At 35.3% G+C, this 26,645-nt stretch overlaps 1 protein-coding gene across 9 annotated transcripts in view; it reads right to left on the reverse strand.

The window, feature by feature from the left end:
- Positions 1-26,645, reverse strand: part of RALYL (RALY RNA binding protein like) — an 877,709-nt gene that overhangs the window by 829,266 nt on the left and 21,798 nt on the right. For 4 of the 9 annotated variants that reach the window (XM_082363566.1, XM_082363568.1, XM_082363570.1 and 1 more), the window contains exon 1: positions 7,917-18,421. The exons of 2 other annotated variants lie outside the window; for them this stretch is intronic. In XM_082363566.1, coding sequence (XP_082219692.1) covers positions 7,917-8,006 — 90 coding nt within the window. In that variant the 5' untranslated portion in view covers positions 8,007-18,421. Of the gene's footprint in view, positions 1-7,916; positions 18,422-26,645 lie in introns of those variants that run through there. 3 more of the 9 variants (XM_082363569.1, XM_082363575.1, XM_082363572.1) reach the window with 3 other exon arrangements.

Below are 26,645 nucleotides of genomic sequence, written 5' to 3' on the forward strand. Positions count from 1 at the left end.
AGGACTACTGTATAGCACAGAGAGCTCTACTCAATACTCTATAATGGTCTATATGGGAAAAGAAGCTATAAAAGAGTAAATATATGTATATGTATAACTGATTCACTTTGCTGTACACTTGAAACTAACACAACATGGTAAATCAACTATACTCCAATAAAAATTTTTTAAAAAAGAACCAGTGATCTAATGTAAAGCATGATGACTATAATTAACAATGTGGTGTGATATATATAAAAGTCATTAAAAGATTAAATCCTGAGTTTTCCCCACAAAAATAAAATAAAATGTAACTTCCCATAATTTACATCATTTTTGTAGTTTCTTTTAAATCAAATGTTTAATTTCAAAACATTAGCCTTTTTATTTATAATCATATAAATAATTGGATTTAGAATTATACAATGATCTCCAATGCAAGATCTCTAACCCCCCATGCAGAAATACTCCTTTATCAATTTTCATGAAATTATTTTTTTTAAATGAGAACAGTAAATACTACTTATTGTTAAGCCTGTCTGTTTTGCACGGGGTCAGAGGGTAAATAAGCCCCTCAAAAACAAGGACACTTTTTATTCATTTCCATGATCTCAAGCTAAAGCAGGTGTATGGCAAGGTAGATAATTAACTTGAAAAATTATAAGAATTTTCAAAAACCTATTTTCTCACATTTCATATATTTTACATAAATATATTACTTTTCTCTCGCATATCTTTTGTCTTTCATTCCCAGAATTCTGTTTCAGTAGTCATGCAACTCACTTCCTTATGGAGATGGAAAGGTTACTCAGTAATTATCAGGCTGCCAGGACCAGGAGACACCTCTGCAGTTAAATCAGCCTAGAAAGGTAATAGTAGTTCTGGAGTTTTCACTCTATGATTTACAGGCCTAATGTATCAAAATCTTTCAAAACATTCTGAAGTTATCTTCTGACCATCACAATTTCAAGTGGTCCTTAAATTATGGTAACACAAAGAGTTTAATACAAACCCAAGAGGACAGTCCAAAATTCAGAACTAGAGTTGTCTATGACTGTTGTTCAGGAGACATAAATGTCAATCTGAGGTATACCTGTAAACCAGCTAAGGTCATGAAAACTATGTTTAGCCAATCCCTTAGAAGGTACATAAAATAAGGATCATGAAAAGAGAATCAAAAGGACAAAATGATACCTCTTATGTGAATTAGGTCCATAGATAGATCCATGAACAAGGTAACTAAGAAGCTCTTCCAGACTTTCGAGGGCACTTCAGTAAATAATAGTGAAATATATTGTAAGTATGCTTGGGAAAATAGAACATTCTAGAAAGAATAATGATTGAATAAGTTTATAACACTAAAAGTATGGTAACATTAAAGTATAAACACCAAAACTATAAATATCAAAGTTATTATTTTGTGATGTTCTAATTATATCTGTTAGCTTTAGAGAAGAGAAAAACAGTTCAACGAATCAGATTTAAAAGGCAGAGGAAGGATGAGGACAGGGAGTAGGGAGGGAGGAGGGAAGAAAAAGGATAATTTTTCAACCTTACTCCTGGCATGCAAAGTAAAAAGGGCGGATTCCAAAGTTATATACTGTAGGAGCGGGGTGACAGATAATAGAATATTCCCCTAACCAGTTTGCCTAACTGATTTCTTCACCTGTATTTCAAACTCTTCTGCATATTTTGTATTAAAAAATGTCTTAGGGTGGGAGGAATTGGGAGATTGGGATTGACACATATACACTATTGATACTATGTGTAAAATAGACAACAGATGGGAACAAACTGTATTGCACAGGGAACTCTACTTAATGCACTGTGGTACCCTAAATGAGAGGGAAATCCAAAAGGGAGGGGATACATGTGTATGCATGGCTGATTCATTTTGTTGTGCAGTAGAAGCTAAGGCAACATTGTAAAGCAACTATACTCCAATAAAAATTAATTAATAAAAAAAAATTTAATGTCTTAAACTGAAAATGATATTGCATTAAAGTTAACCAGAAGTAAAATTTCTGTTATAATTAAATGAAAATAAATATTGAAGAAGAATGCAAACAGTGAATGAAATTTTCCTAAAATGTTCAAAATAGACAAATGGAAAGGGCCACTTAGAACAAAACAAAACATTTCTAATGTTTCTAAAATGTTTCAAATTCAGTAAATACTTTAACAAAATTAGGTCAAATATCCTCCCAGAAAATTGATGTTAAGATGTTGCAAGTTTTATTAAACCAACAACAGAATGAAAACGCAACCTAGAGAATGGGAGAAAATATCTGCAAATTGTGTATCTGATAAGGAATTAATATCCAAAATATATAAAGAACTCACACAACAGAAAAAAAAAAATCTAATTAAAAACATGAGCAGAAGAACTAAATAGGTGTTTTTCCAAAGATAACATAGAAACAACCAACAAGTACATAAAGAAAGTGCTCTCCCTCACTACTCATCAGGGAAATGCAAATCAAAACCACAAGGAGATATCACCTCACACCTGTCAGAATGGCTCTCATCAAAAAGACAAGAGCTAAGTATTGGAGATGATTTGAACAAAAGGGAACCCTTCTGCACTGCTGGTAAGAATGTACATTGGGGCAGCCATTATGGAAAACAGTATGAAGGTTCCTCAAAAAAATTAAAAATATGATACAGGAATCCCATTTCTGGGTACATATCCAAAGGAAATAAAAACAGAATCTCAAAGAGATATCTGCATTCCCATGTTCATTGCAGCATTATTCACAACAGCCAAAATGGATGAATGGATAAATAAGATGTGGTGTATATATATATATATATATATATATATATAATGGAATAGTATAGCCACCAAAAAGAAGAACATCCTGGCATTTATGACAACATGGATAACCCTTGAGGGCATTATGCCAAATGAAATAAGTCAGACAGAGAAAGACAAATACGGTATGATGTCACTTATATGTGGAATCTAAAAGAGCCAAACTCATAGAAACAGGCTGGAATGGTAGTTACCAGGAATTGTTGGGGGTTGGGGGGGTGAGTATAAAGGGAGATATGTTGGTCAAAGTATACAAACTTCCAGTTATAAGATGAATAAGTTCTTATATGTATGGCAGAGTGATTATAATTAATAATACTGTATTATATAATTGAAAGTTGCATAAAGAGATCGTAAACATTCTCACCACAAAAAAAAAAAAAAAAATGATAATTGTGATGTGATACAGGTGTTAGCCAATGCTATGGTTGTAAACATTTTGCAATATGTCAGTGTATCAAAGCAACATTAACTTACCCAATGTTATATTTCAATTATATCTCAATAAAGCTGGAAAAAATAAATAAAAAGACATCTTACAAATCAATAATAAAGGGGGATGAATGCTTTAATGGGGGTGAATGGGCAAGGGCACAAAAAAAAAATTTACAAACTGAAAAAAAAAATATGTTGCAAATTTAAAAAAAGTTGACAGAAAGGAAAAGACATTCCAATGAAGGCAAATCACTCAAAAGTGGTAGCTCTTTCCAGATAAGAAAAGGAAAGCTTAAGGAGGTTAAATAACTTGCCCAAAGTCATCCATCTGGATCAGTTATAAGAGATATTTATATCTGTTAAATATGTTAAACCAATCTCTCTCTCTTATCATTACAGATCAAATATTTACTCTCCATGCCATATTGTATCTTGGTCATCAGGTATAAAAGCCTAGGAATCAGGTGATTTCTGTTGGAGATATGAGACAGAAACATGTCACTTTATCATACTGAACAAAAAAAAAGGATAAAAGTTATATGTGATAGTGCTCTTAAAAGCAAGAATCTTTTTTTTTTTTTTTCAGATGAATCAAAAGACAAATGGACAAATCTAAGAAATGCCAAAGCTAAGAAATGGCCAAGCAAAAAGGACTAATTAGCAATGACTAGACTCTTCAGAGGATAGGAGCACTTTAACCGTGGAATTTTTCCAAAAATCCCTAATGCACTGAAAATTAGGGGAGTTACCTAGCTTTCCTTTGTATTTCTGTTTGTAATTTGTACCAGAGAGAGGTACAAAAAAATAAATAGGTAAAAGAGCTGCCAAAAAAAAAATTGGAAAAAAGGCAAGGTAATCAAAATTGCAGCAGGATAGTCTAGACAAATGAGACAGGAAAGCCAAGTGTACATCAATGGCACAATGGCTACCTAACTGAAAGTTTCACAGTCAACATCAAAAGCACAAAAAGAAAGGAAGCCACTCTCAAGTAGGTGATGAGAAGTGACTTAAAGAGTCTGAGCTGTATAATGACATTTCCAACACCATTTTAGCAGTGGTGTTAGAATAGACTAAAGACAAGGAGAGAGAGAAACAAGACCAATTAGAAAGCTACTGCATCATCAACACACCGAAGAGCCCAGAATATGATGACGGTCCAAGTGGAATAAAAAAGAATGGATGGGAGAATGAATGGGACTTGGTACGCAGTGAGGGTGACCACAACAAAGAGAGGGAAATAGCACAGAAAATTTCAGTGTTTGAAATGGAGGGACTGGAAGAATGGAGGTGGCATAATGGCAACATGGAAGCAGTGCCAGTCCTTCCTTTCTGCCTCAAAATTGCAAAACTAAAATATTAATTCTAACTCTACTCAGTTCCTAAACTATAGAAGACAAAAGCTGAAGTGAGTTAGGCACTTTGAGCCCCTTAGCTGCTAGGTTTGGAATTAGTCTGTGACAGCGTCGTAGACATACCCAGACCCAGGACCTGCCACAGTAATAAACATGTCTCCACCAAATCCATCAGGTTTTTTTCCTATAAAATGGAAGCCTTTATTGTTCTCTATTAAAATATGTCATAAATAAAAATCCAAATATGAGAAAGAAAGAAATTACCCATAACCTAATTGCCAAAAGATATCAACAATATGTCAAGGGATTTTCCATATCCACAAATATTAATCTACTTTACCACTTTCAATGGCTATATTTTTATAATACGTAGCTTTTAACTAGTTCCTTCCAGATAGGAATTAAAGTTGTTTCAAGTGTTCTAATCTTACACATAAATTGATAACTGTATAAAATGCCTTTGCTGAACATCATTTTTATTAACTTGTATGACTATCTCTTTAAGGTACATTCCTTGATGTGTATATATTATATGACTAAATATATACATTTTAAAAACATTTCATACATATTAACAAAATACAATCCAGAAGGAGTACACCATTTTATATGCCTGCAAAGAGTATATTCAAATGCCCATTTCCAAACACTCAGAAAAATACTGAATATTGTTAACTTAAAAAAATAGTTTTCAAATGGATAGGCTAAAATTACATCTCATTATCATTTTGCATTTACTAGATTATTAGAAAATCTGAATATATCTGCATATTTTATTGGTCACTCATATCTCACATGTTGAAAACAATTTTCACATTTTTCTTTTAAGTTGTACATGTTATTTTTATAGTAGAAAAATTTTATGTCCTATGTAGCCAAATGTTATCTTTTCTCTTAGAATCTTTGCCCTTGGTATCACTTACTAAAAACCCCTTTACATTCCAAGTCACCCAAATTTTGAGTACTTTTATTGTTTCAATGTTTATAATTAAATCTCTCATGCATTTGGAATTCATATTGGAATAAGGAGTGAAGAACTGACCAGACTTTTTTTCCCAAATGACTACGTTTTATCAAGGCCTCTTTTGGAGTATCTGCCTTTTCTATGATTGTCTGAAATGTCAACCTTTCAGATGCTAGGGATGCCAAGATACATGAGAAGCTCTTCCAGGCTTCTCCAGGAAGAGAGGGTATTTAAAAAAAAAAACAATTGCAATGGAATCTTACAGATGCTGTGGGAGAAAAGCATAAAGACATCAGAATGTAGTGAGGACATCAAATAAGGCATATTATTCCCTTGAAGGTCAAAAAGGGAGGGGTGTCACCTCATAGTAAGTGCTTTTCTCCCACAGCATCTGTAAGATTCCATTGCTTCTGAAAGAGTGCTACTATATGAGGCTCGCTAAATATATGTGGACTGAATAAAGGCAGTTTAACATGGAAGTTAAGAGCAAGGCTTTGGAATCAGAGAGGCTTGGACTTACGTATAACCTCTGCTATTTAATGGTTGTTTGACTCTGAGTAATTTACTTTTCCTCATAAGATTCTGTGTAAAGGACTTAGTACAGTGTTAGGCATAAAATATTGATATGTGCACAATAATGGTAGCTATTTGTAGTGAATAGTAATAAGTAATATTAAGTTGTGTCCATAGTAATGACCATAATAGTATGAAAATTGAAAAAAAAAAAGCTCCATTTCTACAGGATTTGTAAAAATCTCTCTTAAGGAGAATAACTAGAGAATAATTTACTATACAACTAATTTATATTTAAACTTATGTAAATACATACGTTTTAAAATACTACAATTTGCTTTTGTCACATTATTCATAAGAAAATTTATGAAATTCACAAATATAATTAAATTTAAAGAAACACAAGTTCTGTTTATGCATGTGATTATTATTTTCCTCATCCAAATTAACTAAATGGATTTGTGTCATTTTCACAAACTGTTCTGTAATATTTAATAATGTTACGGGGTTGGTAATAACTCTCCATGTATAAATTATCTCATGAATTTTATGAATTTAATTATCTTATTGAACAAAATGCAAATTGCCTTAATTAAATTGGCTACCATAGAAAATTTTATGAATTGTTACAAATATTTTTTAAATAGAAATTTGAAAAAATTTCTATATCATTATGTAGTCTGTTAGCACTAATAGAGATTAACAATGAACCCTGTATCTGTGGACTCTATTAGGTTAAATTTTATTTAGTCAAATATACATTACTTCTTTGATTTGTCATTTATGTCCTATCTACTTCTCAAACTAATTAGGGATGGCATACAACAAAAGGTATATGTAAATTATTTTAGTAGTTGTCCATTTTTTTATATCACACTCAAGTTCTCCTATTGTAATTCTGCAAACAGTTTTATTACCCTGTATTATATAATCAGATTTTCTTAACATGGGAAGAAAGTCATTGCAGGTCAGGAACCATGGGTTCTAGTTCCGGTTCTGCCACTGCAAGAGTACTTGACCTCAGGTGTCACATAACTTACATTTTCATCTATAACATGAGAAAGTTGGACAGGAACTACCTCAGGGTTTATTCTATCTATAATTTCTCTTTCTTCTAAAAGATCCATTCTCTTTTCTGACTCTGAAGTCCCTAATTATTCTCCAGTTACTCAGATTTTAAACCTGAGTCATCTTAACATGAAGTGAGAGATACGAGCATCTACATAAATGATTATGATAGGAGTGAAAAAAGGTGTTTGGGTTAGCGTGGCCTGTTCTTGGAGTGACTGAGTCTCAGTAATGAGGCAGGAGATAGATGGGCCCCAGACTGAAGAGTCAGAGTTCGCCCCCTGTGGACAGATGCTTCACAATAGCAGGAGCGAGAGAAGAGCTGAGCCCTGCCCAGATCAGAGATAAAAGACCACATATTCCTCATTCTCGAAGTCAAGGAGACCTTCCCGACTGACTACACACATGCAGAAAGGCTCCTTGAAGGTCAAAAAGGTAGGGGGTGTCACCTCATAGTGAATCCATCTTGGCTAAGAGATGCGCAAGCACACATGGGAGGACCCTGAGATATACCAAATACGGACTCAGAGCCAGGCAAAGCAAGATGATTGGTCAAAGGAAACCTGGAAGAAATGCCCCATTGTATTGCCAAAAGCCCGTTTTCGGTTTTAAGGTTCGTTGGATTCGCTGGCAAAATAACCACTTGTTTCACACAAATAAACAGCTTTAATCAATTCTTTAATGAAAGGTGATTTAACTTAATTTTAATATACAATTGTTAGAATGAAAGGAATAAGAATATTACAGAAACACAACAGGGTATACATCACCGAATTGGGCCGACACCTACTTCCAGATCCAAACAGCAGCTGGGAAGTCCGAAGTGACAGCATTCTGGAGCCCCATTTGGGAAGGGTCCCAGGTGGTGCCTCCACCCCATGGATGAGACTTCAGATTGGAGTTCTGGGGGCTTCCGTTTATAATTCCAGGCTGCAAACTGACATCATCAGTTTACGTGCAAAAATGCAGCTCTGGATGCACTTTAACCATGCTGTTGGTTTCACCATGTAAGTCACAAGATTTTCCAGACCGCGGGGGACTGGCCAGGTGCCCAGGGCTCAAGAAATTCCAAGACTCACTCCTTTTCTTATCGTAAGCGCCGCTTGACTTGCTAGCAGCAATTGTTAGGTGTGCAAGCAGGCGTGCAGTCCAGGCAGGGTCACAGGTCGGGCAGAGGCCTTTTTCTGCCTCTGAAACCTGAACAAGACTCCTTTACTAGTTTTCCCAACACCTATAAAAGTGATTCAAACTACCACTACCACAAGGCCGCAACTCTCTCTCTGAGTCTGCCCGTGTGTCTATCCACACGTACTCTTTTCCTCCCAATAAACACGTTACTTGTTTCAGTACTTTCCGTCTCTACGTGGAAATTCATTTCTACACAGCTGACAGGCCAGGGTCTTGTCACTGGCCACTGGTCTCTTGCGGTCTAGTGGCTAAGATTCAGCACTCTCACTGCCTCAGCCTGACTTCAGTCTCTGGCCAGGAACAGAAATCCTGCTTCAAGCCGCTGCAGGCCGAGGCCCCCTGAGATCAGTAAGACCCCAAATGAGATGCTAATATTATGGAATAAATAGTTCCATATTCCCTCCTAGTTGAAGCAATACAAGGGGAACTGGGTTATTACCCACTTAACGTGCTTTTCCCCTCTGTGCATTGAGGACTGCTGGTCCTCTACTGTGCATTCAACAGGCTCATTCTTCAAGGCTCAATTCCAATCCCACTACCTCTATGAGACCACCCTTGTTTTCCTGATGAAGACACAGAGCAATTCATACACACTTCCATTATGACTCTGAACACATCCTATTTCCTCTTCAAGGACAGAAAATTACATTTCAGATTATTTTGTGTAACAAAGAAACTGGAAGTATGCCTTGTTTTATAAATTCTGTCCAAAATATGGCTGAATGATCGCATGACTGTCTGAATGTACACGTGTATGTATGTATACAAATTGAATAAATGAATGAAGCATGAGATGAAACTGAAGATCTGCGACCTGAGTATTAAGGGCCATTTAAAGAAGAGACTGGGAGGATGTTTAAATCACAGCATGGAAATGAATGGCATATAAGTTCTTACATATATTGTGTGTGTGTGTGTGTGTGTGCGCTCACGAGCACCTACAAAATAAAACTTTGATGAGTCATTCACATTTAATACAGTGAATGATACGCAAATACAGGTGCTTCCTCTGTTTCAAAATTTTGAAGATTCTTTTCGAAATACTGATGTTCTTACCATTTCCAACTCTACACGAAAGTTGCAGGATTTTGTCAGTTCATACTTTTTGTGCCCAGTGTTAGTCTTATTCTCAGGAGTCTAGCGTTAGGACTTCCCTGGTGGTGCAGTGGTTAAGAATCCGCCTGCCAGTGCAAGGGACAAGGGTTCGAGCCCTGGTCAGGGAAGATCCCACATGCCACGGAGCAGCTAAGCCTGTGTGCCACAACTACTGAAGCCCGTGTGCCACAACTACTGAAGCCCGCATGCCTAGGGCCCATGCTCCGCAACAAGAGAACCCACCGTGATGAGAAGCCCGCGCACCTCAACAAAGAGTAGTCCCCACTCGCTGCAACTAGAGAAAGCCCACGCACAACAATGAAGACCCAACGCAGCCAAAAATAAATAAATTTATAAAAAAAAGAAAAAAGAGTCTAGTGTTAACCCAGCCATCTAATGGTCAAGTGTACTTGGATCAGCAGTGTTATCAAAATCCTTCTTTGCTGGTAATTTTGTACGTGCTTCCTCATACACTTGAAAACTTCCCCTACATCCAGGATGGAGTTTAAGTTCTTTAACTTGTCTTAGTCTTGTCACTCCATTTCATGGCCCTCCTCCACCTTCATTCCCCCATACTACGCTATTTTCTCTGACTAGAACATTAACTACCACAATCACATTTTGGGAGCTAACATATTCATTCTTCATGTCTCAGATTAAATAACACTCACAAGACAAAAAATTTTCACTGAACACTCAAGAATGAGGGAGCATCTCTTCAATTCACTCCCTTACAGTTCTATACTGTGCCTACTGAAGCATTTCTCTCACTGTATAATGTTATCTGCTTACAAGTCTGTATTCTCTGCTTAAATACATGTTCCCTGTGGACCAGGAAGTTGTCTTTTAACTTGCAGTGACAGGCACAAAGTAGTTCCTTGATTAATATTTGATAAACAGATACACAATTGTGACATATGATAGTAATAATTTAAAAAGTCAAGAAGAAAAATTGTTTTCTAAATCATGATTACAATACTGAAAATAATTTCTAAGACTTGATGCATGGTGCCTAATGACCCATAACTACTGTAATCATAAGTAATCCTTATCAGTTTTACATCATTCCTTAACAGTAATAGGGGAGTCAGGAGGGATAGCTGACTGGAGAAAATATTCTCACAGAGTGTGACTTTGATACTACAAGAGGACACTCAGATGAAAATACCAAAAAACAAAATTTTTAAATAAAATTATAAATTGTAATCGTGGAGAAGAAGATTACATAAATTTTGCTTCATAAGTACTGATCGAATTGTCATTTTCTACTTATACCTACAAATAAGTATTGAATTCCCTCTCAATGCAACTTTGCATAAGACTGAGTTAGCAAGAATTATACACAAAGTTTTTAAGAATGATAGCACCTAGAATAGCAGCTTTCAAATGTTTTTTTATCACAGTATTTTCAAGAAATACATTTTTTCTTGAGTTCCAATAAAGACAGGTAACATAAGTATGTACAAACACATAACTGAATCAAGTTTCATGAAACAATACCTAACCTACTACAGGCAATGTAATCTATTTTCCAAAAAATCCCTGCAAACATGCATAGATTATCATACTTTCTTAACAGACTTCTGAAAAATAATTTCTCCCAAATTTAAAAATTTAAGAAGAGGGATTTTATGTTTCTTAGTTATATTCTTTGTAGCTTGACTGATGGGTTGAGTAATAGTTGCTTTATTTTTAATGAGTAATAAGAATACATTGAAATAATACAGATAAATGAAGGTGTGAATGATAAGTTTAGGTACTCAACAAACATCTAAATAAAATGTTAAGTTTTAATCTAAATAAGTGTATGAAATCTGTGAAGATATATGAGATCTTACCTGAAGAAATGCAGCACCTCTTTGATCTAAATAAACAGGTAGTCATGCTTACCCCTCGATATATTATTATGTTTTTGATATGCTGTTACCTATAGTGATTGGCTCCTCTACTCCTGTTAAACTCACTAAAAAAACTACTTCTCATTATTTCTCAGTCATTCATTCTTTCCAAAGCATATTGGATCTGCACATTTGTCAGGCACAGGGCTGGGTGATAAAGATACAATGGAGAAAAAGAGAGACGTGGTGTCTGTCTTCATGGAGTATTCATTCTAAAGAAGCCAGTTGATAGCAGCCAAGTAAACAGCACACACAGTCTGGATTGCGCTACAAAGGACATATACAGGGTGCTGTGAGAGAGGAAAACCTGAGTGGGAGAAGCCATACAAGGTTGAGGCCAAAGAGCCCCTCTTTGAGTAGGTGCAATAAAACCTGAGACCTCAAAAATGAGAAGACATCAGTCCTGCAAAAAGCTAAGGGCAGAATTCCCATGCAGAGAAATGGCCAAGAATCTGGGCAGAACTAATGCTTCCTTGAGGAACTGAGAAAGACTCTATGGCTGAAACATAATCAGCAAGAAGGAATAAGACAAGATTGGAGAGATAAGCAGGAACCAAATCAGGCAGGGCCTTGTAAGTCATTGCAAGGAAGCTGGATTTTGTTCTAAGTATAATGAAGAGCTGCTGAAAGGGTAAGTCAAGTCATGCCATGATCTGATTTATATTTTTGAAAAGTCACCTCTAACTGCTATGTAGAGAATGGATTAGAAAGTATAAACATGAAAGTCAGGTTAAGAGACTACTTCAGTAAATCTAGGCCAGAAATGATGTAACTTGGCCTAGGGCAATGGGAGATAGGATAAAAAGGTGGAAAAATTCAAGATCCATTTTGTAAGAGAACCTGTAAGACTTGCCCAGGATTAGAAAAGAGGGGCAAGGCAAAGAGAAGAATCAAGGCCAATCACACACCCTCAGCTCACAACCGAAGACTTGGTCTTTTTATAGCATTCTTTCCCCCATCCCTTTAGCCCTGTTGGTTACATCAGAAGCTACTTGGTTATCAGTGGCATATGAACCCTGAAGGACCTTTTGTGCATCAGGGACCAGATTACTATTGGCCAAAGTGATTTACTGTATCCTTCCAGTGAGGTTTTACAAGCCCATAAAATAATTTTATACATAAACTTCCATGGTACAGGTGAACTTGTGCTCTCCTTTCATCATTTCCCAAAGTGAGATAGAGGAAATTTTACACATTCTCCACACAGATTTAAGCATCACCATCTTAAGGAAACCCTCACAGGATCTTCTGATCAATAAAACAGACCTATGACTGGGCTTCCGTGCCTCACTGTGTTTACTTCTATGATGGCACTCAACACACTGCACTTTGATTCAGGATCCAGGTTACATATTTGTTTCTGTAACTAGCTAATACACAAGCATTGTTAAATATGCACTGTTGGAATAAATAAAGTTAATTAGTGTGTTAATACAGCACAGATTAACATACAGGACAGAACATGGTAAGTGTTCAATAAATAATCTGGACTTTTACTGATTTACATGGATGAATTTCAACTTATACTTGAAAGAGATTTTTTTACTTATTACAAGCATAATAATTACTTACTTCTGCATGTCATTTATATTTTACAATGTACTATTTCAGAAAATAAATAATCTCAAATGTCCCTCAAAAAAATCCTGAGGGGACTGATATTAATGTACCCATTCCACAGATGATTAAACAATGCTTATTTCACTTGCCTAATACACAGGCACAGTATCCATGTACCTCAAAATATTTAAAATAGTTATACTATATCTAAATACAAAAATGGATAGTTAAATCATAGTTATATAAAAAAAATACTTAAGGTCATGAATAAAACACAGCAATTTTCTGCTTTGTGTTAAAAAAAAAAAAAAAAAGAAGAAGATTGGCAGGCTCTAGGAAGATGGGCTGCATGAGAAGCCGAAGAGTATAGACATTTCCCCTCCAGATGCACTCCAGTTAACCTACATCCAAGTATATCAAGTATATGGATACTGAAACATAAGAAATATTATGTTTTTCTCGCTTTAATTTTAGATTTCCTTTTGTGTCATGATAGGATTGGGAAAAACACATTTCTATTACTTGGACTTGTGATATCTAATAAAAACAGGTAAGATTTATTTAGCATTACTTTGAATATTTTATAACACTTTGTTTCATACAAGGTACTTGTTTACAGTACTTTGTTTAATTCTTTAAATACTCTCTTTTGCGCACTATCATTATTCCATTATATGTGGATGAAGCCCAGGTTTAGAGAAAAAAAGTAACTTGCATAAGATCTCACTGCTAGGAATCAATACAGCAAATATCTAAACCCAAGCTTTCCCTGGTTCACACACTTACCCACCATGCTATATTGACTTCTCTCCATCAAATGTTATTCCTTGTTACCTCCATTCCTGTAAAGAATTCCTGAGTTATAACTACTTGTCCCTCTACAAATGTGAAAATAATTACTTGCAGTTCTGTTTCTCTTTGTGCATATTGTGTATATATTCTACTCTCTATTTTCCTATAAGATTAGTTTATTTTTAAATGTTGTTTATGGTGCTACCAAAACCTCCCAATGGAATTAATTAATGAATATTCTCTATTCATTGTAATATGGAAAGTAATAAATGCCTTCTCAGATTAATGGCTGAGACAAAACTAAGATGGTTAATGAATCTCAAAGCCTATTTACCCCTAGGCAATAGTGATTATTGTTCTTTTACAGTCAACCATGTCATTAGGAGGAAATACAAGAGAAATATATTTTATCTCACCTGAAAGTGTTGAAGATGATGGCTGTGTAAAGGGTTCAGCACAATACAAGCTAATATCATGATATAAATATTTAATAGAATATTTTAAATGATTTAGAGTTTATTGGGGTTTACTAAGACAGTACAGCTTAGATTAATAAATGCATTAGAGATAAATTTTATGAAGTATAGGAAATTTAAAAAATCATATTAATAATGTACTTCTAATCACTTACGTACAAATTCTATTTAATTTTTCCAGACTGTGGTTTACAGAAATTGTTCTTCTTGTTTGGTTTAATTGCATGAAACTTACTGCAAAAGAAACTCAAAATGAGTGGCTAGTTTCATCACCTGTGGGAAATAAAATATTGGCTAATACAGAAATTGTTTCAAATAGCTATTATGTGTGCATAAAAATTATGCTCTTATGTAAAAATCAGGAAGACATTTGGAAGTGGGTTGTTTTTCTTCTTTTTGTTATCATTTACCATAATCTTCCAGAAACGTATTATGAAACAGGGAGCTCTCTATCAATCATTTCTGGGATAAACATTTCCCAAAAGGTAATGTTACAAGAATATCTGCTTTCCAGTTGTCGATTTATCAGGGACAAAAATGTACCATATTTCTCCATATACAGAAATACCGTCTTTTGGCTCACAGTGAAACCATACATATTATATCAAGCCAAATCATTCCAAAATGTATTATACTTATATAAATGACAAATTGAATGACTGAATATAGAAACATGGAACAAACAGGTTTCTGCAGTCTTAAAATACTTATGATGGCCTAACTGTTTATAATAGTAGCAGCATTAATCTCAAAGTAGTAATACAATATTTTAAAGAGATGAGTAATAGATTATCTAGTCACACTTATCTACCTTGTTAGGAAAACCTGGATGACCATATCAAAATATGCACCTGAGAGTATCCAAACTTTCCAGAGTACCCTAGTCAAACATTAATTTTGATGACTAGGTTAGGAATATCAATGTAACTAAAAAATCGAATCGTTATTGTTGTCATAGCCAGAAAAATAAAGGACCCCATTTTCTTTAGTTTCACATCATCCAGTCACAGTAAGAATGTTTGACCAATCTCAAGATTCCTCTTTGCCTGTCTACATGTCTTCTATTATCATTACTTTTTTAGGAGGATGGAGATAGCAGTAATCTTCTGGTGCCAGTGTCCTTATTTCCTTACCTTGTATAGCTTACTATCTGTGTTATACCCAGTTAAAGTTACTATTACTTAATAATTTTCAATATTAGAATTTCTTTTTATTTCCTTTTGTTCACATACTCTATGCTTCATCATGCACCCTCATCCACTTCCCTTGAGGAAAATATGCTTACTTTCCCTACTTTGTTAAGAAAAAAACACAGAGGTGTCCTATTCATTTTAAGTTACATTTAATACAAAGTGTGAGTGAAAAATAGCAAGCTGATCATTACATTAAAAAAAAAAAAACATAAAATCTACAAAGTACACAGTCTCAGCTTTTCTTGCCTATAGTTTTTAATTTATATTCACTGTAACTAACTCCAGGCCTCAGTTTGACATCACATGATCTAAGCGTATGCACTAAATTTTCCAGGTTCCAGGATAACTTGAAAATGTCACTGAATTGTGATTCAGATGTGGGAAAATCATACTGTGAGCCTGTTGGAAGAGTTTAAAAAGAACACTTTCACTTGGCATTGTGGCTACTACATCATCAACATCCCTTGTGTTTAATGTTCATCCATTTATTCATTCATGAAAGAGTCATTAACACGAACTGGGCCCATGCACTGGGCCTAAAGCAACAAATTTGCATTAAGTTTATCATATGCCCTGGATGATCAGAAATCATGTGGTAGGCACAGAAGAGCAATAAATTGATTGTTGGGATAAGCTTCCACAGAGCTGTGCACAGGTGCTGGGGGAGCCAAGAGAAGGGGCACCTAAATCAAATTTGTACTGGGCACATTCTCTGCAGGGAGTGAAATGTCTTTGGAATTCTAACCTGTGGGGCATGAAGGTCTACCCTGATGTCAATCTGTCAATCCACAGTATTTCAAAAAACTATTGCACCAGAAATAGTCATCTGAGGATTCTTTGTCATAAAATTATTGCCCTATTTTATAACATTTTAGGTGCATATTCTTCACTTTTTAACATCTCTGAAAGAAAGCCATATTATACAATTGAGAGCATGGCATAGTTCAGTTGACAGCACTTTCTCCCTTATCAGTGCATACAATAATGATGCTTCTGACCATCACAGGCATCTTAGAGTTGATGATATACAGGAAGCTATCATTCTGCAAAACGCTGCTTGGGCAATATTTCTCTTGGGATAGCATAACTAGCCCGATTAGCTTCTCTCCAGTTATAAAGGGTTACATGTCCCACTGACTCTCCACAAAGACTTAAACACTATCATCATCACTGCTATCAACTTGGAAAGAGGCTTGAATAAATTGTCGATGACAAGACTATCCACTTATGAGAAATGGCTTCAGCTTGCCCATACTTTTCATAAATGGTGAAATAAAATGTTCCAAAACCTCTCTCCTAAAGAGTCTAATTTTTTCCAGAAAACATGTTAATACAATGCTTAACCTACAGGATCAGTAAAGAGAACCAGCTTATAAAATATCCCACTAGTTTTATCCTCAACCATTATTTTACAGCCTGATTATGCAGGGCATATCAAAACAGGCATGTTTATGAAACATCAAATAGTAAGAGAACTATTTCCAAGGATGATCTACTATAAAATTTTTCCAAGAATTCTGCTTTTCAAGTGGATCTGAGAATTTCTATTATACATGGACCAAGTTGTACAAGCCTGAAAAAACATCTATATGATCAAGATATATGAGGGGTTTAAAACACTTATATTCTCATCTTTAACTCATAATTATTTCCTTCTCGGTGTATTGCTGATCTAGGCTTAAGTGTCAGCCTCCAGTTCTTTAATATTACATAATTTGTCATCCTCTTTTGATAATTATTTTTATTTAATATTGTACATGTACAACTTAAAAAATAATTTATTTCAAATATATTTAATATTTAGTGTATTTTAAATACCTTAAGATGTTTTCAAAATTGGTTTTAACATGCATTTCCTAAACCACTTTTATTTTGGAAATTATAATAGTCTTTTTTGTAACAGAAAACACTGACCTTAAATATCATGGTAGATTTTAAAAACTAAACTCATGCAGCAAATTAAAATGCAAAATGTGCTTGTCTGGAACAATTATTCACAGAGAAACAAGGACACACTAAGTGGAAAGAGATTACCTACTGAAGGTAAGATTTACATATTAATGACAGAAAGTTTGCACAAACTCAGAGGCTAAGCTGTGTTCGGTGACCAGCAGGTTTCTATTTATAAAGGACTCTAACCCACCACAACCTTTTGTGTTATTATTACAGACATTAATCTACTAGCAGCATAAATATGTAAGCTAGGTCCAATTTTATTTCAGGACAAGAACATAGAATACTGATTATGAGACCCATCTGATCTGATGCACCATCTCTATCTGGAGAGTGAATTAGCTCATATGGATTAATGAATAGAAAAATGATACTAGTACAATGTGAAAATCAGTTGGCTTTACCTGCAATGTCCTATTTGGTAGCCACCAGTCACTTGTAGTAATTGAATGTACATAAGTTAAAATTAAATTAAAAATTCAGTTTCTCAATCCCAGTAATGACATCTTAAGCGTTCGTTAGCCATGCGTAGCCTACTGAACAGTGCAGATATATAACACTTCCCTCATCACAGAAAGTTCTACTGGATAGTGTGGAATTAATTAAAGAAACCTCAGCTTAAATTAGAGTTGGGATAGGCCTAAAGCGGGAGCTCTCACGACACATCATATATCCTCCCATTACTCCAAACACGAAAAGACAGTAGGCCGACATCTCCCACAGGAAGGTGTTGCCTACTTTACTAACCAGCAGGAAGAACAAATTTTTATCTGCCAATGACAGCCCAGTGAACCAGGGACTGTAGTAACCCAACCAATGAGAAGCCTCCATACTTCCTCCAATGGACTCTTTCGGTATTAGAGCCCCTCCCAAATACCCCCTATTCCCTTATAGCAAGCTCCTCTTCCTGTTCTCTGGATTTGGCTATGGTGCACCACAGTTCGAATATCCTCAGTTGCAATTCCTCTGGCTATTCCTGAAAAAACTCACTCTGCTGGGTGAGATAACTAGCTGTTTTATTATTCAAGTTGACAATAGCACTGGTTTATACTTACTATTGCCCAAAAAGTTAAGGATCTATGCCACCAAGTAGAAGCAGGTGAACACAAAGTTCATTAGCAGAGCTGCAAGCAACAAGAATTCCTTAATGTAGTATGCCTCCGTTATCCTCTTGACTCAGATACTCAGTCCTAAAAGTACTTATTACATGCTTCTTCCTGATCTTTGTGCATTTCACTCATCTCGATAACATCACAGTGTTATTCCTTCCTTATGCCTCCTTCCACCTGCCACCTCCACCATTTTTTAAGGTTAATTCTTACATCTGTTCTGTTACTTCTTTTTTTATTAGGAATTTTACATTTCTTTTTAACACTGCTGAGACTTCTATTAAAATAGTGTGATTTTTCTTCATGATATGGTTACACAGACTTACAGTGATAAAAGCCTAGGTCCATTTTCCCCATAAGCCTTATAAATTTTACTGCATAATTTAGCAAATTGTTTGATTTTTCAGAAATGAATATACTGTATCATAGCCAAAATGTCTGCACAGTCTCTAAGAACAAACTAGGATCAAATTCAGGATCTGGCATCCCTGCAAACTACTCAACATGTAAGGCCCACTTTCATGTGTACCACAGGGATAATTACACCTGGGGTCATAGCATAATGAGGATGTTTGTTATGTGCCTTATGAACAGTAAGTGCAAATGTGTGGCGTTATTTACAGATGCAATCATTTACTTTCAAATGTTTCACTGAGACTGTAAATTCTGACTTCATAAAGAATTTCTTGTGAGTATATCTTTATATGGGAGAACACTTACATTTTCTCATACAAGTAGCTGGTACAGTTTATTCCAGGAAGTGTGTACAGTGATGAGAAGGGAGACCTAAATTTCAGTTTATAACTTTCTATACCATTTATTTTTGTGTGTGTGCCACGTGCATACATTAGTTACTCAAATGAATCATTTTAAAAATGTTCTTTAAAGATCCTTTGTCCGTGTTCTTCTCTTCGACCTTGGGGATAGGTGAGGTAGTGTGGGTTGGATGACCAGAAATCACAAAAGTCACCCAAACATCCTCAGAACTAGAGAATGAAGTATTGGTTGGCTTATGGATTAAAGATAAATAGGCCACTGTCTAAAAGACTGAGAAAACCTACCTAAGTAGCAGGGAAAAGTTACAGAGAAAAATGAAGATGCAAGTGGCAGAATAGATAAGTTAAGAAATATGATCCAGAATTTTTTTTATAAATAATTAAAATTTTAATGTATCTGTACTTAATATAGTATCCCCCTTAAATGAGTAGTATTTTTAATGTAAGATCACTTACATTATACAGAATCAATAAATAATAAGGTATAAATATTCTCTTTATAAACAGAAAGGATATATTTTAGTACTGCTGACCATTTTGATGAAAAGTTGTTTATTAGTCAAATGGTAATGCCAGTTTTTGCATTTTATGTCAAAAAATCATTAAGGACATGATATTTATTCAAGTAGTACAGATTTTACTGTAACGCCAATAATATTAAACTTTAAATCTTATTTTTGTTGTACTTTGAACTGCTGGAATCATGAATCAGATAAATCAATGCTTTTGAAACCTTGTAATGCAGGACCAGTCTTCCCTTCTCCCCACCCTTAATCTGCTGTGGACTGATAAAATAAAAATTAATTACTAGGAAAATGAAATAAAACCTACATACAAAAAGACAAGCCAAAATGTTTATCAGACTCAATAGGTAAAAATTACTATGTCATTTTGCTATAAAGCTCCTTAAATGTTAACTCTCAGTTTCTGTCTCCTGGCAGACACAAAACACACACTGGTGAAGTAACTGTGGTCCCACAGACCACCTTCTGAGTAGCCCTGAGTTAATCACACTACATTTTTTTTCTGGAAAGAGGGCTAACATACAATTCAATAAAAATGTTTCAAATGATTCTTGCCTCAAATAATTCTTCTCTCAAATATATATATATATACACACACCACTTATATGTTATTGTAGCTATTATAGTAAATATGTTAAATTACTTCTTTCACAATATTTGAAAATGTTAACAGAATGCTGAAAAAAATAAATTTTATTGCATATTTTAGAAATATTCAGTTCAATAGCCTTTTTTTGGTAAATATGTGATCACATTCATGCATATGAAGATGTATACAAATACAGTATCTCCTCTACTTAGTTTATATAAATTTGATAAATACACATTCCATCTCAATCTATATAAATGCCCCAAATAAAAATAAAGTTTGGGGACTTCCCTGGTGGCACAGTGGTTGGTAGTCCACCTGCCAGTGCAGGGGACACAGGTTCAATACCTGGCCCAGGAGGATCCCACATGCAGCAGAGCAACTAAGCCCGTGCACCACACCTACTGAGCCTGTGCTCTAGAGCCCACAAGCCACAGCTACCGAGCCCAGGTGCTCCAAGTACTGAAACCTGGAGGCCATGCTCCACAACAAGAGAAGCCACCGCAATGAGAAGCCCACAATGAAGAGTAGCCCCCGCTTGCCGCAACTAGAGAGAAAAGCCCACGCAGAGCAACGAAGACCCAACACAGCCAAAAAACATGAAAGTTTGAACATAAAAACATACCAAAAATTTACTTCCATTTTATGTATATGAAATAATACAAATTTCTTATGTGCAATTTATCAATTTTCATTATTCAAAGCTGATTTACATGCTGCCTGATTACCTTGCCTTATCTTTTCCACCCAAGGGTAACAACTGTAATATGGTCTAATTTAGGGCTTCCCTGGTGGTTCAGTGGTTAAGAATCCGCCTGCCAATGCAGGAGGCACGGGTTTGAGACCTGGTCCGGGAAGATCTCACATGCCACAGAGCAACCAAGCCCGTGCACCACAACTACTGAGCCTGTGCTCTAGAGCCCGCAAGCCACAACTACTGAGCCCGCGTGCCACAACTACTGAAGCCTGCGTACCCAGAGCCCATGCTCCGCAACAAGAGAAGCCACCACAATGAGAAGCCCGTGCACTGCAAAGAAAAGTAGCCCCTGCTCACCACAACTAGAGAAAGCCTGTGCGCGGCAACAAAGACCCAGCACAGCCAAAAATAAATTACTTAATTAATTTTTTTAAAATGGCCTAATTTAGCATATTCTGTAAATGATAGGCCTAAAGTATTAGGTACAGATTGTGACAATTGATAATAATAATGGACCACAGCCATAGAAAATTAAATTACCTAAAGACAAAGAAAATTGAGGTAGTGTTAATAATTTAGGGGAAAAAAGGAAATTTTAACAATAACAAATTTTTTTATTAAACTCTGTTGAACATTTTTTTCATTCAACTTCCAATAATATCAGTGAAACAGCCATACTTTTATTTATAAAGAAATCCTTCTTACACTAACAAGATATACTGAGGACATTCATGGTACCTACATCGACAGTTGTTGTACACATAACTCCATAGCGTATGTATGTTAACTGTGAATATTCAGATACATACTCTGAGAATAGAATCTAAATACAAATGTGCAATTATTATATTCCTTAAAGTATAATAATGGGAAACATGAAAATCATGTCATGGATTTATTTTGAAAATTACAAGTATGGATTTATGAAAGCTGATTTTTAATTTGCATTTTGTGTCAGTGTTATAAGTGATTACTTTTATCTTGAACCAGAAATACACACACACACACACACACACATATATAAATTCCTTTTGAGGCAAACATAACCTACATATTCCAAATAAAATAAATTTAAGAAAAATGGGAATCGCTTAAGTAAAATTTGATGCATTGTTTCAAAATAATAGTCATTTTAAATATAACTTTTCATTATATGCAGAAATCTATTTTCACACAATAAGACAGTTACCAATTATATCTGTATTTTGAGAATAACCCAGAAAGTAAGGAAAAGGAAACACAGATGATTCTTGAAGCATGTTATAGAGAACAATGTCTAGAGGTTAAAAGAAATCTACTTTGGTAGACTGAAGTAAATGGAGAACTTTTTATTAGTTAATTACTACTGAAATGTCATTTCTGTTACATACCTAAATCTTCTTATGAAACTCTTCATGATAAAAATTGCCAAAAAATGTTTGTTTCGAAAGATGAAAAGGCAATTGAAAAAAAAGCATGTTTAAGAGAATAATGATTTTCTTAAGTACATACTCATATATTCACAGAGTATATTTTTAGTGAGATACTGAAATCATGTCTTGTTTTTCACAGGGAACATTTCTAGTTGTATAGTTCTCACATCTCCTTTACCTCAATTATGCTACCTGTACTCCACCTATAGCTCCACATATAGCTACTAAAACATTGTTTCTTGAAGCCTGAAGCTATTTCATCAAAATTTGGATGATGCAATAGCCTTTGCTTCTTCAGAGATCAAATGTGTGTTCTCATTCTAAGCCTCAGATTCATTTTGCTGGTGATTTTGTGCTACTCATTACACAGCTCTGTGATTAATTTCTTTATTAATAGATTGAGAAAACACCACCTGCCCCCAAACACAAAGGAGTTATGAGGATCACATCAATTTACTCATTGGAAATGGGTTTCAAAAAATAAAACATAAAGAAACAAAAGATGGCATTGTCATTACAGCAAGACAGAAGGCTATGATAGCATTTTTCATGTTAAAAAAATAAAATGTGAAATATATGAAACTTCCATTTTTTTGTCAGGAAACAACACTATGTAATTCACAAAAAATATTTTTACTCAAAATTTATATTCAGAATTATTCATCTCTGTGCTAGAAATCCTCATGTAAATCTGCATTTTTTTATTCAGAACTACATTTACATCCACATGAGGTTTTCTGAAAGACAGAATTCACAATGGTTAAGAACACAGAATCTTAGGGTGATGGATATGTTAATTAGCTTGAGTGTGGTGATCATTTCACAGTGTGTATGTATATCAAAACATCAAGTTATATACCTTAAATATACACGATTTTTATATGTCAATGATATCTCCATAAAACTGTTAAAAAACAAAGACAGAATCTGTCTTTAATAAAACTGCCTGAGTTGCAATCCTGGCTTTGCCACTCTGTGACCTGGGCTTACCTTCCCTATACTTCGATTTCCTCAATGCTTTTGTGATAACTAAAGATATTAATGCATGCAATGTGCTTAGAATATTGCTTGGCAAATAGACAAATAGACAAGTAGTGAATAAGTTTTTGAGAATGTTAATATTATTATTATTATTATTATTATTATTATTATTATATTGTCTCCATAGATTTCCTTACGGATGGTTCTCCAGCTCCATGAATTCACTCTTCTATATTCTAAATATATTTTCCTGGGTTCTGATTGAGTGTAAACATTTATACACAGCCATATCAAATCATAACACATCTTGATGTCAGCCAACAGAACAGTTTCCTGAATTTCATGGAATTCATCACCATTCATCAGTATATCATTTTGGATCAAGGTACAGGCAGTTAGTGGATTAACCCAGCAGCCAACTTGAAACATAGAATACAGAGTTTCTTATTGCTTAGAGTCGGGAAACTATGCATGCTAATCACTGACATTGTAATCTAATCACCAAATGATAAAAACATCATGGGAGGAAGCAAAATCTAAGTGCTGGATCTAATTACATTACTATTCAGTGGCTTGATGGAGAAGCTGGGCAAGTTGCTGCAGTCATTTATACAACCAAACATTCAATAGACCATTTTAGGCCCCAGTCCAAGCTGTGACTAGGAAGCTAGTAGCTGTACATTTCGAATCAAGACGAGTTGTTAGAGAATAACTAAGGGGCTCTGCGAACTCCAATTCTTATGATCTTTGGGTAACAGAAAACCGGAAGTGGAGGTTATGATAATAAAACAGTATCGTTTATAAGAAAGAGGTCAGGTATAGAGTCACACAGACATGTTTTCCAATCTTGATACCGAGCAGGACCCTGTGGGGCTCCTGCGCACAAAAGCCTTCCTGTGTCCCCCATCTCTTTGATTAAAGGAAATAGGTTTCATTCAGCCTCCAAGATCTTCCCTGTGTTCCAACTGGCAGGTTCAAACAATTGTTAAGTAGGGAAGGGAGGGGATGCAAGACAAGGGAGGAAACAAACAGTAAAGAGAAACAATAGTGCAGCCTTGGGGCAAGATCCTGGTTCCCCATCAAAAGATAAATACAACAATATCTTTGAGCTATTTTGCAGATACTGAAACCCCCACCAGGTGGGAGAAGTTAACAGTTAAAGAGGACGTAGACCCCAGACCGCTTGGAACCAGAAGGTTGATGATGCCGACTCCCACTTACCTCACCACCAACCAATCAGAAGAATGACCACGAGCTGATCACACCCTCTTTGAACCATTACTATAAAACTCCTCACTAGCCCCTCCAGGTTGGGACACACAGTTCTGAGGGCGTTAGCCCACTGTGGCCCACTTTGCCTGGCAAAGCAATAAAGCTGTTCTTCTGTACTTCACCCAAAACTCTGTCTCCGAGATTTACTTCGGTGTCGGGGTACAGAAGCTGGATTCAGCTTCGATCTCTGCTCTGCTGCTTGCTGACTGACATGGGGCAAGTGACCTAAATTTTCAGTGCCATCATCTATAAAATGGGGATAATAAAACACCTACCTTTCAGGGATCGTGTCAATACTAGAGACAATGACTACAGAATATCTGGCACATGGTTGTGTTCAGGTAGTAGTGCTGATTTTTACTTCTCATAATGAAATTATAAAATACATTATGGAAGAAGCCAACATTTAACATCATACACAGCTCTATTATCACTCACTAGAATTACATGAACAACATGGAGATTACACTAGTTGTATATCAGTGCCAAGCACACCTTAGGCAGGCAAAGTTGGTTATGATGCTGCTGCTGCTGATGCAATTTATGGAAACAGAGTGAAGTGAATAATCTATGTATATGTGTCTCTCATATAAGCATGATCAGTACAGAGTCTCATTTTAAAGAACTAAGATTGTGAAAATAAAATGTAATAAAAAATGTTGAGCCAACTACAAAATAAACTTTCAGTGGCCCGTGACCTTACAACTTGGATTCTGCCAATGAGTAAAACAAAACACAGTACTATATTATGAGCATTTCTCCATTTTCTGCTCTGGTAGAGGGAATGACTCGAAGAACAGATGATGTACACTTCATTTCTATTTGCATTCTTCAATCGGTACTTGTATACATTTTGTTTACATCATAGTAGCCTTGCATTTTTTGGAGGCTAATGGAATAATGTTTCTTATGGACGATGCATTAATTGAGAAAGAGAAGTAGTTCGTGCTGCCACTAGCTCTATAGAGGCCTACAGTATGGTATAGTAAAATAAGAAGTTTGCTAAAAAATATCCATTGTGAGAAATCTATAATGTATTGAATACCAGTTATCAAAATGTTATCAAGACTTAAAGGCTTATCAGCTGTCAATATAGAGACTCTGCAAAAGTAATTTTAAATTTTTGAAAAATAAGAAGACATATATATACACACATATGTATATTTATGACTAAGCTTGTACAGTTCTGAGGCTATAAAACTAGAGAAGAAACTATAAAGAAGAAACTATAAAACTATAAAGAAGTGAGATTCATTTTTAAAATATATCAGAATATCTACCCTGATGTCTGTATTGTCAATCCAAAGTTATCAGCTTCACAGATATACACTTATTCCAGTGATGTTGTCATACTCCTCTTTAATAACTGCCTTTGTGTAGGTATTGCCATAGGAGAAAAGTAGCTGCATTAATTCATAATCACACTACCTAAGTTATCAACCAAAAGCAAATGAGATGAGAGTACAGAGAAGCAGCATATTGTACAAATAATGATAGTTGCCTATTCAGAAATAGTCATTTTATTGGAACATATACACGTGCATATATACACACACACAAGCACGTGCATGCACGTGTGCACACACACACACACACACACACACAGGTGGGGTTGGAAAGGTAAAGGAACACTACACCAGAATGCTAAATCTACTTTGTAATGTGTTTTATTTACCTGATGGGATTATAACACTGGTTGCCATCCCAATAGCACCTTAAAATAAAACCAGGGAAATTTTAATATGCAGAATTCCAAGCTCCACCTTAAATCCCCAGAAATCTGAGTCTCAAAGCTGTAGTCAGAGCACAGAGGATTCTTTTCTGCTCTCAGATGCTTCTAAACTCGATATAAGGCCACTGAGTTAAAAGACAGAAGCCATCATTTATAAAGAACATTGCCATGTGGTGGTTCAGTTTATGAAAGGTTATGCTCACAGCAGCCATTAGAGTTAGATATTATCATCCCCATTTTCCAGATGACAAAAGGAAGCTTTCAGAGATTAG

This window comes from Balaenoptera borealis, assembly GCF_965194805.1.
Source record: "Balaenoptera borealis genome assembly, chromosome: 17".
NCBI classification, from domain to species: domain Eukaryota; kingdom Metazoa; phylum Chordata; class Mammalia; order Artiodactyla; family Balaenopteridae; genus Balaenoptera; species Balaenoptera borealis.